Here is a 13,291-nt window from a genome sequence, read left to right on the forward strand (position 1 = left end):
TTTCACCTGATTTTACCAACAAAAAAATGCACAAGTAATGGTGATGCTGGAAATGTGAAACAAGAACAGAAAGTGCCGGAAGTGCTCAGCAGTCTGCCAGTCTCTGTGACGAGAGAAACTTTAACTTTCTTCCAAAAAAAACTGATCCATCTCCATCCTGAAAGCTCCAATTCGCTGCTGGTGTCCACAACTCTTTGGGGAGAGAATTTCCCAGATTTTCCCATGCTTTGTGTGGTGAAAGGACTCTAGATTTGAATTCTCCACTCGTTTTCATGTTGTGTCAACTCATTTTCAATTTCTGGTCAGGAGTAGATAGTTTTTCAGTTTATAACTGATTGAATCCTCAAATCATTTTAAACACTTCAATTTGATCACGCTTAACATTCTAAACTGAAGGGAATGCAAACTCTAAGTACCATGTAAACCCTGAAATCATTGTGGTGAAACTACGTCCCTATTGCACTGCCAATCTGTGCTGCACCCGTTACAACGCCACCTTCCAGAAGTGTGATCCCATGAACTGAACAGTTCACTCCAGATGAGGTTTGAGCAAGGCTCGCTATTACAGAATGGCTTCCTCACCTTTGTGTTCCAGGCCCCTTGAGGTGAAGGCCAACATTCCATGAACCTTTCTGATGATTTTTTATACCTCTGCACTAGCTCCGATTTCTGTACTTCATCTGAATCATTGTATATTTCCACAGTTTCCAGTCTCACCATTTACGCACAGTGAATCAGTAACTCTCTCTTGTATTCAGCTGTTTTTTGTGCTCAGGGCTGCGGCTCCCTCTCACTCTGTCGTTCTCTCACAGGTTGAGTCGTATGCCGTGCTTCCGGATTTGGGGAAGGAACCTTTTGGTCACGTGATCCCAGCTGCTAAGAAACGGTGGGGATCAGAGAAGCTGGCAAACAGAGGCTTTGGAGAGATTTCCCAGCAGGGTAGCGACAGTGAAGGCAAGGAAGAAGAGGTTCTGACCAGTAACAGACAGGGTGCATCGGAGTCCGGCAGTGAAATGCTGCACTTGGAAACAGCCGAACAGCTCAGTGCAGCTGGGTTAGAGAGCAATGTAACACTTGTCATTGGGTCCAGTTTCCCATGTGAGCATGTATCACTGTCGGATCTGGTCAAGTATATCGGGCCTTACTGTGTGCCCACTGGGCTCTTATACCCGGGGACAGACGCAGACTCGGCAGGCAATGTGATTGAGCTTGAGGTTCAGCTGGTCCAGGACGGTGAGCTACAGGATCTGGAGCTACCCATGGTGCTGTGTGAGAACGGTGAATGCCAGGTGGAATCAATGGGTGAGAATGGCACGGGGCTGGTTACTGGTGAAGAGTCTGTACTGACCAAAAACTCTGGCCCAGAAAACCTGCCACAAACCTCAGAGCAACAGGAAGTCTTGCCTCCCCCAGCAGAGCATCAGGAGAAATCCCCAGTCACCGTGAGGAGGAGAGGACGACCCCGGAAAACAGCCAAACCTACCGCAATGCCGGTTAGTGGAGAACAGCAAGACGTTGCTGAAAGAGCAAGTGAACACTGCAGCCTCCAGACACGCCTTCAAACAGCAGAAAACAAGAGGAAAACCTGCAGTGAGGCACAGTCACAACAAGCAGATAGGAACCAGGAGAGTGTGGCTCCAACTGCACAAGAATCCAGGCTTCCAGCCCAGCAGGGAGGAGAGGTGGAACTGGCTGTGAAGAGAATCCAAACCAGAGGGAGAGCTGCTGCCGGGAGAGAGAGTTGGCAGCAGCCTTCAGAGACCAACATTGGACAGAGCCTGAGGAAGCTGCCATCATCGGAGCTCCAGCCCACATCAAGAGGCTTGAGCTTTCCCCAGGCACAGGGAGAAACAAGAGAGCCCCATCCGGGGCCTGGAGAGACGACTGCAAAACAGGCCACACACCCTGAGCAAACACAGACCAATATTCCCAGTGCCAGGGCGGCCGAGCCCGGCCCTGCCCCCGCCCCCCGGGCGGCCGAGCCCGCCCCTGCCCCCGCCCCCCGGGCGGCCGAGCCCGGCCCTGCCCCCACCCCCCGGGTGCCCGCCCCCCGGGCGGCCGAGCCCGCCCCTGCCCCCGCCCCCCGGGCGGCCGAGCCCGCCCCTGCCCCCACCCCCCGGGTGGCCGAGCCCGCCCCTGCCCCCACCCCCCGGGTGCCCGCCCCCCGGGCGGCCGAGCCCGCCCCCCGGGCGGCCGAGCCCGCCCCTGCCCCCGCCCCCCGGGCGGCCGAGCCCGCCCCCATGTCACCATTGCCTGTCTGTGACACGCCATCTCCCGCAGTCCTTGAAACCACCAGCAGTGAACCCAGACTGCGACCAATCAGTCTCCAGCAGTATCGACTCCGACTCCAGCAGCGGAAACAGGAGCGTGTCTGCTCTGCACTCGAGGAACCACGGAGCAGTGACCCCGGCTGCAAGAACGCGTGGCCTGTTGTGCCAATTCAGTCCATTGTCCATGGGGAGCTCAGCGTTTTGCCACTGGAACCCACTGGGTACATGCTCAGACAGGGCAAGGGGCATAATGGACAGTCTATGGCTGCTCCCGCCCGGACCCTGACCCCTCCCATTTTACCCCAGCCTGTGCAGGCCCTGGCTGCACCTCGAATACTAGTCCCACCCATCCAGTCTCCGAATATTCCTGCCCTGACCCAGGCCCCACCCACCCAGTCTCCGAATATTCCTGCCCCGACCCAGGCCCCACCCATCCAGTCTCCGAATATTCCTGCCCCGACCCAGGCCCCACCCATCCAGTCTCCGAATATTCCTGCCCCGACCCAGGCCCCACCCATCCAGTCTCCGAATATTCCTGCCCCGACCCAGGCCCCACCCATCCATTCTCCGAATATTCCTGCCCCGACCCAGACCCCACCCACCCATTCCCCGAATATTCCTGCACCGACCCAGGCCCCACCCATCCAGTCTCTGAATATTCCTGCCCCGACCCAGGCCCCACCCATCCAGTCTCCGAATATTCCTGCCCCGACCCAGACCCCACCCATCCAGTCTCCGAATATTCCTGCCCCGACCCAGGCCCCACCCACCCATTCCCCGAATATTCCTGCACCGACCCAGGCCCCACCCATCCAGTCTCTGAATATTCCTGCCCCGACCCAGGCCCCACCCACCCATTCCCCGAATATTCCTGCACCGACCCAGACCCCACCCATCCAGTCTCTGAATATTCCTACCCCGACCCCACCCACCCATTCCCCGAATATTCCTGCCCAGACCCCACCCATCCAGTCTCCGAATATTCCTGCCCAGACCCCACCCATCCAGTCTCCGAATATTCCGACCCAGACCCCACCCACCCATTCCCCGAATATTCCTGCCCAGACCCCACCCACCCATTCCCCGAATATTCCTGCCCCGACCCAGACCCCACCCACCCATTCCCCGAATATTCCTGCCCAGACCCCACCCATCCAGTCTCCGAATATTCCGACCCAGACCCCACCCACCCAGTCTCCAAATATTCCTGCCCAGGCCCCACCCACCCATTCCCCGAATATTCCTGCCCCGACCCAGACCCCACCCACCCATTCCCTGAATATTCCTGCCCTGATCCCGACCCCACCCACCCATTCCCCGAATATTCCTGCCCAGACCTTGACTCCACTCACCCAATCCCCCAATATTCCTACCCCGACCCCACCTACCCATTCCCCGAATATTCCTGCCTGCACCCTGGCTCCGTCTGACTGTGTAACCCAAGAGCAGCCGTGTGAGTTTCAGTTAAGGACACAGCAGGAAGTGGCCATTTCTCCAGTGCTCCAAGAGGACTTGAACTCGCTGGCCAAGAGCCGGATCCTACCCCTGCAGTCTCAACCAGTCCAGACACCTTGTGTGCAACCTCCAGCGGCCTCCAGCCCACCCACTCTGATCCAGGTAGCTCCAGAGAGCTCCTCAGCAGTAGCTGCAGTCTCAGGCCCTCTGGATTCAGTCGGGATGTGCAGTGCTGTCATAGAGAAAGAGATTCCAAATCCGCTGAAAGACGTGTTGCAGACTGAACCTGACCAGACATCAGCAGTGCAGACTCCATCACTCAAATCTGCACCTTTGGAGCTGCTTCCCTCATCCCGGGTGACCCTGGCACAGGAGCAGGCTGCACAGGGCACAATGAGCTCCTCTGTGGAGGAGAGGAGTGCAAAGGACATCCCCAAAGGTATGTAAATTGTGGCTAACAGGCTGAGAGTGACTAAAAGTTTGCAAATGTCTGCGGAGCGCACATCCCAATCAGTCGTGTTTGTCTTGGGTTCCATCCAAGCCTGAATCATCTACGGTGTGAAATCCCCGTGGAGTGACTTCTACCTTGGCTTGGGTGGGCAGAGGCATGACCTCTTTGCCAGGCTCTACCTCAACAAATACTTATCCTTAATGTGAGGACTGCTGCAGCCACCTACCTGGCCGTCCACCTTACAGCTGGACCCAGTGTGCATTCACACTTTTATCAAATGTATTTCACGATCCCCGTCACAGGCACTAAGAACAGTTAGATTTAGCCATCTTGAGTTGGCAGATGTTGGTCTGTTCAATAAGTAACTCCTAGGGTCTCTGGTCTGTTGGTCCTGCCGTTAAATCATGAATCTGGTTTGAGGTTTGGTGATGACAGAACTGAACCTCCAGCTCACTGAAGCCTGGAGAAACAGTCTTTTGGTAAGTTTTATCCCTTAACCCACTGTTCACAAATTATAGTTTAACGTGACATTCCTCTGTGGTTGCACAGAGTATTGCCAGGGCTCTGCCTCTAGACACTAATTACACACAGACTTTACACTAATTATACCCTCTTTATGTTGGTGCCAGTAACACTGCCAGCTCCAGTCAGGTTCAGAATTGGGAATTCCAGCTAATGTTTGAAATCAAAGAGCAGGAATCCCTGGTTTGCAATGCTGCTTTTGGGAGGCTCAGGGCGGGGGACAGAGGCCCAGGCCCCTGTCTCCTGTCCTGTTGGTGCTTTGTAACTTGTGCTTTCCAGCTGTTTGGGATCGAGGATTTTATGGGGAGGCTGTTGGTGGAGGACTGTGCGCTGGGGGCAGAGACAGAGGTCCATGAGGGGAGGTGGGTGCATTAGCTGTTGTAATGTCTGCTCACTGATAGTTTCTCTCCCCCACTCCCACCAGGTATCGAGGCAGCTGATCTGATGAGTTTGTTGGAACAGTTTGAAGTGACTGCAGGTGAGGAGTGTTTCTGTGGTGGGGGCTGTGGCTACTGGGGTGAGCTGCGAGTGGCAGGCAGTTGGGGAGTGGGCAGTGGGTGTGGGGGGGGGGGGGAGATGGTGGGGGGGGGAGTAGACAGTGGGTGGGGGGGGTTGGGTGGCGGGTGGATGGGTGGCAGGTAGGTGGGCGGGGGGTGGCAGGCGGGGCTGAGAGTGGTGAGTGGAGCAGTGTGGGGCTGGGCTGATTGGTGGCTTCGAGCTGTGTGTGGAGTCGGTGAGTGATTGGCTGGTCTGATTTATTTTTTTCCCTTTCCAGTGACTAAGGAAGTGTCGTCAGGAAACCGCACGGGGTGAGTACATTCCCAGCGGGAGAGGCAGCAGTCGGTCCTTGCTGCAGCTTCAGTCTCTTTGATGGTGGGGGGGGTGTCCTTGTGCTGAGAGAGAAAAGTGTTCCTGCAGCTTGGGTGTGGGAGGGAGATATTCTCCCAGGTTTGAGTGGATGGGGGTCCCTGGGATGTGACTCCATTCTCTCCTGGCAATTCTCTGAATCGTGTTTGTCTTTTCAGGTCGGAGGAGGAGAGAAAACGATTTGATTGGGTATTTGGGGCGGAATTGGCGAGTACGGCAGGTGAGTCCCAAAACCACCCAATAGGAAAAAGCGCAACCAGCTGGTGAGCTCTGGCTGGGGGTCGTGTTGGTGCTTGGGTTGAGGATTGGGGGTGAGTGGAAAGCTGGGGTGGGGATTGGGGTAGGGGGGAGGATTGGGGGTGAGTGGAAAGCTGGGGTGGGGGGGAGCTGGGGGGGGTGATAATGAACGGTTTACAGGATTGGCTGCTTTTGATGATAATCAGTGTCTTTGCAGGTTTGACACCTCCAGCAACCCCACCGCAGCAGGTTTGGAAATCATTTACCCCGGCGGCATTTCGAGGGAAGCGAAAGTTAGAGGGAGTAGCTGAGCCTTCACCAGGCTCTCCACTCAGAACTGTGAAGCTCATTGAAGCAAAGCCTCTGCCACAGAATAATCGGACAAAATGTTTGAGCAGTGAGAGTGTGCAGGCTGCAGCGGGGACACTGCTCACTGCCTCCTTCGGCTTTGGGGACCACGTATACTGTTTACCCAGAGTTGACACTCAGCCATCGTCACACATCTGCCTGCCAGTCATGGCCCAACCAGATGTTGCCTGCCGCTGGAATATTAAGCACCAAGCAAGTATTACCATTAAACCCATTACCTCATGGGATGGTCAATGTTGGAGCCCCATTCCCCGGGGTCTGACAGCTGGAGAGCAGCAAGCGTCTGATCCTGCCGGAGATGGGAGCATGTCAGATTCCCAGGAAACACTGTGGGAGGATGGGGTGTCCTCCAGCGCTCTTGCTAATGAAACAGCGAGTGTCGAACATGTTAGCTGTTCAGCTGTCGTGGACAGAAGCAATGGTGGATGTGATGCTGGCCTGGAGTTGAAGGGAGGCAGTTGTGTGACTCCATCCCCCTGTAGGAATGGAGAGGCTGAGGGGGACAAACCCTTTGATTCTCCCCGTCGTTGTTCAAGGACTCGGACCTCCCCTCGCTACAGACGACAGCGCTATCCAAGCTCCTCCAGCTCCACATCCCGGTCCAGCTCCCACTCCCCTGTACGGAAGAGGAGACGGTAAGATCTAAATGGAAACTCTTCACTTGAACAAGCTCTTAAATGTGTTAAAATATATATTTGTGATTTGATATCAGAACTGACCAATCCAAATGATTGAAGGGATTCAGGTTAACAGATCATCAAATATCATCAGCAGGTTTAGAAAATATTTCAGGCAAATGGGATGCTGGCCTTTGTATCATAGAATCATAGAATCCCAACAGTGCAGAGACTAGAATCTAATGGGTAAAAGTCATGCTTCAACTATACAAAGCCCTGGGCAGGTCCCATCTGGAGTAAGACCGTAAATAGAAATAGGCCCTTTGAGCCTCCGCCACCCCTCGATAATATTAACTCCCATTTTCCTGCCTATCGCTCCATAACGCTCGACTCCTTCTCAGTGAAGGATCGATCTAACTCAGCCGTCAATGTATTCAGTGACCCAGCTCCCACTGCTGTCTGGGGACAGAATTATAAAGACCCGCTAAAAGTGCTAATCTTTGCACCATTCTACACCTTTTCTTTCAATTTGATACCATCCTTAATTTTCTCTACCAGCACAGATGGTGCATCCTTCTCATGGTATCTTTATTTCTCACAGAATAGATCTTTATAAAGTGACAAAATATCTCCTTAAATGTCTGCCGCTGCTTCTTGTGTCTTATTGTAACTAACTCTGATTCCTACCCTTGTCATTGCCCTTATTTAAATGTAAGACATGTTTTGGAACCAAATCTCTCACCGTCAAACTGAGTGTCATGTTTTCATTGCTGTATCTGGAGGAGCCCCTCTCCAGTAGTCAAAGTAGATGCCTATCAGATCAGTCTTGATCTCATTGAATGGCGGAGCAGACTTGATGGCTGAATGGCCTATTTCTGTTCCTATGTCTTATGGTCTTATAGAGTGGCGTAGTGGGCATTTCCGAGAGTCAACCAAACTGCTGTGGCTCTAGAGTCACATGCAGGCCAGACCAGGTAAGGATGGCAGATTTCCTTCCCTCGGGCATTAATGATCCAGATGAGTTTGTACAGCGATCAATAACGATTTCATGGTCATCATCAGACTTACAGATGTTTTATTGATTTTAAACCATCTGCTATTTACAGGTTTAAGGTGCTGGGGGTAGGTACAGAGGAGATGTCAGGGGTAAGTTTTTCACTCAGAGGGTGGTGGGTGAGTGGAATCGGCTGACGTCGGTGGTGGTGGAGGCAAACTCGTTGGGGTCTTTTAAGAGACTTCTGGATGAGTACATGGGATTTAATGGGATTGAGGGCTATAGATAGGCCTAGAGGTGGGGATGTGATCGGCGCAACTTGTGGGCCGAAGGGCCTGTTTGTGCTGTGGCTTTCTATGTTCTATGCTATGGTGCGATTTGAACCCGGGTCCATCTGCAGAGGGTGGCACCGGGTCTCAATACCACTGCCTCACCCAGTATTGTTGCAATACCTTTCTCACAAGCCTCCATCATTTCTTGAGTTATATTCTGTTCTACGGTGTAGCTGCCATCAAGGGGCTGATAAAGTACTCCCACCAGTGACTTCTTTCCTTTCATATCTCCACCCACACTGCATCTTGATGCACTGAATCGTACGGATCTCATCCTTTATTAGCAGAGCCGCCCCACCTCCTTTTCCTTTCTTTGTGTCCTTTCTGAAATGTTAAATGCTCTCCAATATTCAGCTCCCAGTCTTGGTCACTTTGCAACCATATCTCCCTAATGGCTATGATACCATACTAATTTATTTCTATTGGTGCAATCGATTCATCCGTCCTGTTACCAATGCTGTGTGAATTCAGGTGAAGAGTCTTTCAGTCTGTCTTTTTAGCACCTTTCCCTGCTTTGACCTTATTTACTGATGTGCTTTTCTATTTGTGCGCGCACACTCAACTCCCCAGTCTTATTGACCCGATTCCAATTTGCTGATGGCTCAGATAGTAATCCAGAGATTATCACCTTTGTGGTTCTACTTTTTAATTTCATCCTTAACTGCTCATCATCTCTCAGCATTATCTCTTTCTTAGTCCTACCTATGTCATTAGTATTCAGATGGCTCACTGACAGTCACACCCACATGTCCCTGACCACAGACCAATCTGAGGGACCAAGCCTAAGAAGTGTGACTGTCTCCTGGAACAAAGTGTCCAGGTAATATTCCCCTCCCTGAGGCGATGCAGAGTCAGAAGCTCAGACTCCAGCTCAGCAACTTGGAGCTGAAGTTTCTCAGCTGCAGACGCAGTGCAGATAGGGTTGCTGTGGATCATATTGATGTCCAACAGTTCCCGTGTTCCCCAGCTGCAACTCAGCATCTGCCCTGTTATCTTTATTGTTTATTACCTTTCAAGTTCAGAAATATCACAACTGTTGGCTGTAGTTATACCAAGTAGAACAAAGAAAATTACAGCACAGGAACAGGCCCTTCGGCCCGCCAAGCCTGCACCGACCATGCTGCCCAACTGAACTAAAAAAACCCCACGCTTCCGGGGACCATATCCCTCTATTCTCATCCTATTCATGTATTTGTCAAGACGCCCCTTAAAAGTCACTACCGTATCCGCTTCCACCACCTCCCCTGGCGGCGAGTTCCAGGCACCCACTACTCTCTGTGTAAAAAATCTGCCCTGTACATATCCTTTAAACTTTGCCCCCTAGTAACTGACTCTTCCACCCTGGGAAAAAGCTTCTGACTATCCACTCTGTCCATGTCTCTCATAATCTTGTCGACTTCTATCAGGTTGCCTCTCAACCTCCGTCGTTCCAGTGAGAACAAACCAAGTTTCTCCAACCTCTCCTCATAACTAATTCCCTCCATACCAGGCAACATCCTGGTAAATCTTTTCTGTACCCTCTCCAAAGCCTCCACCACCTCCTGGTAGTGTGGCGACCAGAATTGAACGCTATTTTCCAAATGCGGCCTAATTAAGGTTCTATAAAGCTGCAACATGACTTGCCAATTTTTAAACTCAATACCCCGGCGGATGAAGGCATGCATGCCGTATGCCTTCCTGACTACCTTCTCCACCTGCATTGCCATTTTCAGTGACCTGTGTACCTGTACACCCAGATCCCTCTGCCTATCAATACTTTTAAGGGTTCTGCCATTTACTGTATATTTCCTATCTGTATTAGACCTTCCAAAATGCATTACCTCTCATTTGTCTGGATTAAACTCCATCTGCCATCTCTCCGCCCAAGTCTCCAACTGATCTATCTCCTGCTGTATCCTCTGATGGTCCTCATTGCTATCCGCAAATCCACCAACCTTTGTGTCGTCCGCAAAGTTACTAATCAAACCAGTTACATTTTCCTCCAAATCATTTATATATATATATATATGCGAGATGTTGTGCCAAATCTTTTCCGAAAGATCAAGCTATCCCACTCCCTATCATCCTGGTGTGCTCCATGTGCCTATCCAATAACCGCTTAAAAGTTCCTAAAGTGTCTGACTCCACTATCACTGCAGGCAGTCCATTCCACACCCCAACCACTCTCTGCGTAAAGAACCTACCTCACACATCCCTCCTATATCTTCCACCACGAACCTTATAGTTATGCTCCCTAGTAACAGCTACATCCACCCAAGGAAATAGTCTCTGCACGTCCACTTTATCTATCCCCCTCATCATCTTATAAACCTCGATTAAGTCACCTCTCAACCTCCTCTGCTCTAAAGAGAAAAGCCCTAGCTCCCTCAACCTTTCCTCATAAGACCTACCCTCCAAACCAGGCAGCATCCTGGTAAATCTCCTTTGCACTCTTTCCAGCGCTTCCGCATCCTTCTTATAGTGAGGTGACCAGAACTGCACACAATATTCCAAATGTGGTCTCACCAAGATCCTGTACAGTTGCAGCATAACCCCACGGCTTTTAAACTCAAACCCCCTGTTAATAAACGCTAACCCACTATAGGCCCTCTTCACAGCTCTATCCACTTGAGTGGCAACCTTCAGAGATCTGTGGATATGAACCCCAAGATCTCTGTTCCTCCACATTCCTCAGAACCCTACCGTTGACCCTGTAATCCGCATTCAAATTTGTCCTACCAAAATGAATCACCTCACACTTCATAGAAGAAATCATCATAGAAACCCTACAGTGTAGAAGGAGGCCATTCGGCCCATCGAGTCTGCACCGACCACAATCCCACCCAGACCCTACCCCCACATATTTACCCACTAATCCACGCATCTCAGGACACTAAGGGGCAATTTTTAACCTGGCCAATCAACCTAACCCGCACATCTTTGGACTGTGGGAGGAAACCGGAGCACCCGGAGGAAACCCACGCAGACACGAGGAGAATGTGCAAACTCCACACAGACAGTGACCCGAGCCGGGAATCGAACCCGGGACCCTGGAGCTGTGAAGCAGCAGTGCTAACCACTGTGCTACCGTGCCGCCCTTGTAATCCGCGTTTGAATTTGTCCTCCCAAAATGAATCACCTCACACTTATCAGGGTTAAACTCCATCTGCCATTTTTCAGCCCAGCTCTGCATCCTATCAATGTCTCTTTGCAGCCTACAACAGCCCTCCACCTCATCCACTACTCCACCAATCTTGGTGTCATCTGCAAATTTACTGATCCACCCTTCAGCCCCCTCCTCCAAGTCATTTATAAAAATCACAAATAGCAGAGGACCCAGCACTGATCCTTGTGGAACACCGCTGGTAACTGGTCTCCAGTCTGAAAATTTTCCATCCACCACCACCCTCTGTCTTCTATGAGATAGCCAGTTACTTATCCAATCAGCCAAATTTCCCTCTATCCCACACCTCCTTACTTTCTTCATGAGCCGACCATGGGGGACCTTATCAAACGCCTTACTAAAATCCATGTATGTGACATCAACTGCTCTACCTTCATCGACACACTTAGTTACCTCCTCAAAAAATTCAATGGAATTTGTGAGGCAAGACTTACCCTTCACAAATCCGTGCTGGCTATCCCGGATTAAGCTGCATCTTTCTAAATGATCGTAAATCCTATCCCTCAGGACCTTTTCCATTAACTTGCCGACCACCGAAGTAAGACTAACCGGCCTATAATTACGAGGGTCATTCCTATTTCCTTTCTTGAACAGAGGAACAACATTCACCATTCTCCAGTCCTCTGGCACCATCCCCGTGGACAGTGAGGACTCAAAGCCAAAGGCTCTGCAATCTCATCCCTTGCCTCCCAAAGAATCCTAGGATAGATCTCAGCTGGCCCAGGGGACTTATTGACCTTCAGGTTTTTCAAAATTGCTAATACATCTTCCCTCAAAACATCTGCCTCCTCCAGGCTATCGGCCTGTATCTCACACACATCCTCAAAAACATGGCCCCTCTCCTTGGTGAACATTGAAGAAAAGTATTCATTCATCGCCTCTCCTATCTCCTCTGACTCCATGCACAAGTTCCCACTACTGTCCTTGACCGGCCCTAACCTCACCCTGGTCATTCTTTTTTTCCTCACATAAGACTAAAAGGCCTTGGGGTTTTCCTTGATCCGACCTGCCAAGGACTTCTCATGCCCCCTCCTAGCTCTCCGAAGCCCTTTTTTCAGCTCATTCCTTGCTACCTTGTAACCCTCAATGGACCCAACTGAACCTTGTTTTCACATCCTTACATACGCTTCCTTCTTCCTCTTGACAAGATATTCAACTTGTTTTGTGAACCATGGTTCCCTCACTCGGCCATTTCCTCCCTGCCTGACAGAGACATACCTATCAAGGCCACACAGAATTTTGAGGGTGAAAATTCTGCATAATGTCAGCTGTTGCAGTTAATTTAAGAAACTTGCCCAATGAGTAATGTAGGAAGCTTCATGTTCCAATTCAATATTGACCCACTGACAGCTGGGGTCATGTTCTGATCAGCTTTGGCAAAAGCTGCTTTTTATAATTGGAGACGGTTACATTGGATGTAGCAGGAGAAGTGAATCTAGACAAGGCAGCTTCACAATATTGTTGGCTGGAACACATTGGGTTCAGCACTCACTCTGCCTTGCCTTAATGCTCTCTTGTTACAGAAACAGTCATTGGAATGGGAGGTTGAGGGAATGAGTTAATGTTTGGTCATTAATCCTGTTCTGTTTGGAAACAGATACTGCAGGAGACGATCTCGTCATTCCCGACACAGTTCACGATCTGATTCCCGATCCAGCTCGCGTTCTAGATCATGTTCCAGATCCGATTCGAGATCAGACTCTGGATCCAGATCCCGATCCTTACGAAGGCGCAGTGTTCGAATGAGGTGATGAGTCACTAATGCTGGGTATGGGGCTTGTGCGGAGGTTGGGGGGTGGGCAGGGAGAACCTTGGCGGGGAGATGGTTTTCCAGGGTGAGCATGCAGGTGGGTTGGGGTTTGTTATTGCATGGGGTGGAATTCTGGGCAGTCAGAGAGAGCAGGGGTCAGTCCTGGGGGTGGGTGTCTCCCTGGGGTAGGTGTGCAGGGTGGGGTTATTCCCCAGGGCAGAGGGACTGAGGTTTCCTGGTGGTGATGGAGGGGGTAATTCCTGG

General features: G+C 51.2%; 1 protein-coding gene across 1 annotated transcript in view; it reads left to right on the forward strand.

Annotated features, from left to right (window-relative positions):
- LOC144488109 (uncharacterized) overlaps nucleotides 1–13,291 on the forward strand; it is a 33,023-nt gene that overhangs the window by 8,746 nt on the left and 10,986 nt on the right. Inside the window, exons 4-9 of the mRNA XM_078206130.1 lie at nucleotides 813–4,164; nucleotides 5,123–5,176; nucleotides 5,474–5,507; nucleotides 5,724–5,785; nucleotides 6,020–6,806; nucleotides 12,875–13,024. Of these exons, the coding sequence (XP_078062256.1) occupies nucleotides 813–4,164; nucleotides 5,123–5,176; nucleotides 5,474–5,507; nucleotides 5,724–5,785; nucleotides 6,020–6,806; nucleotides 12,875–13,024 (4,439 nt within the window). The remainder of the gene's footprint in view (nucleotides 1–812; nucleotides 4,165–5,122; nucleotides 5,177–5,473; nucleotides 5,508–5,723; nucleotides 5,786–6,019; nucleotides 6,807–12,874; nucleotides 13,025–13,291) is intronic.

The sequence above is a fragment of the Mustelus asterias genome, unplaced genomic scaffold (genome assembly GCF_964213995.1).
Source record: "Mustelus asterias unplaced genomic scaffold, sMusAst1.hap1.1 HAP1_SCAFFOLD_1291, whole genome shotgun sequence".
In the NCBI taxonomy this organism is placed as follows: Eukaryota; Metazoa; Chordata; class Chondrichthyes; order Carcharhiniformes; family Triakidae; genus Mustelus; species Mustelus asterias.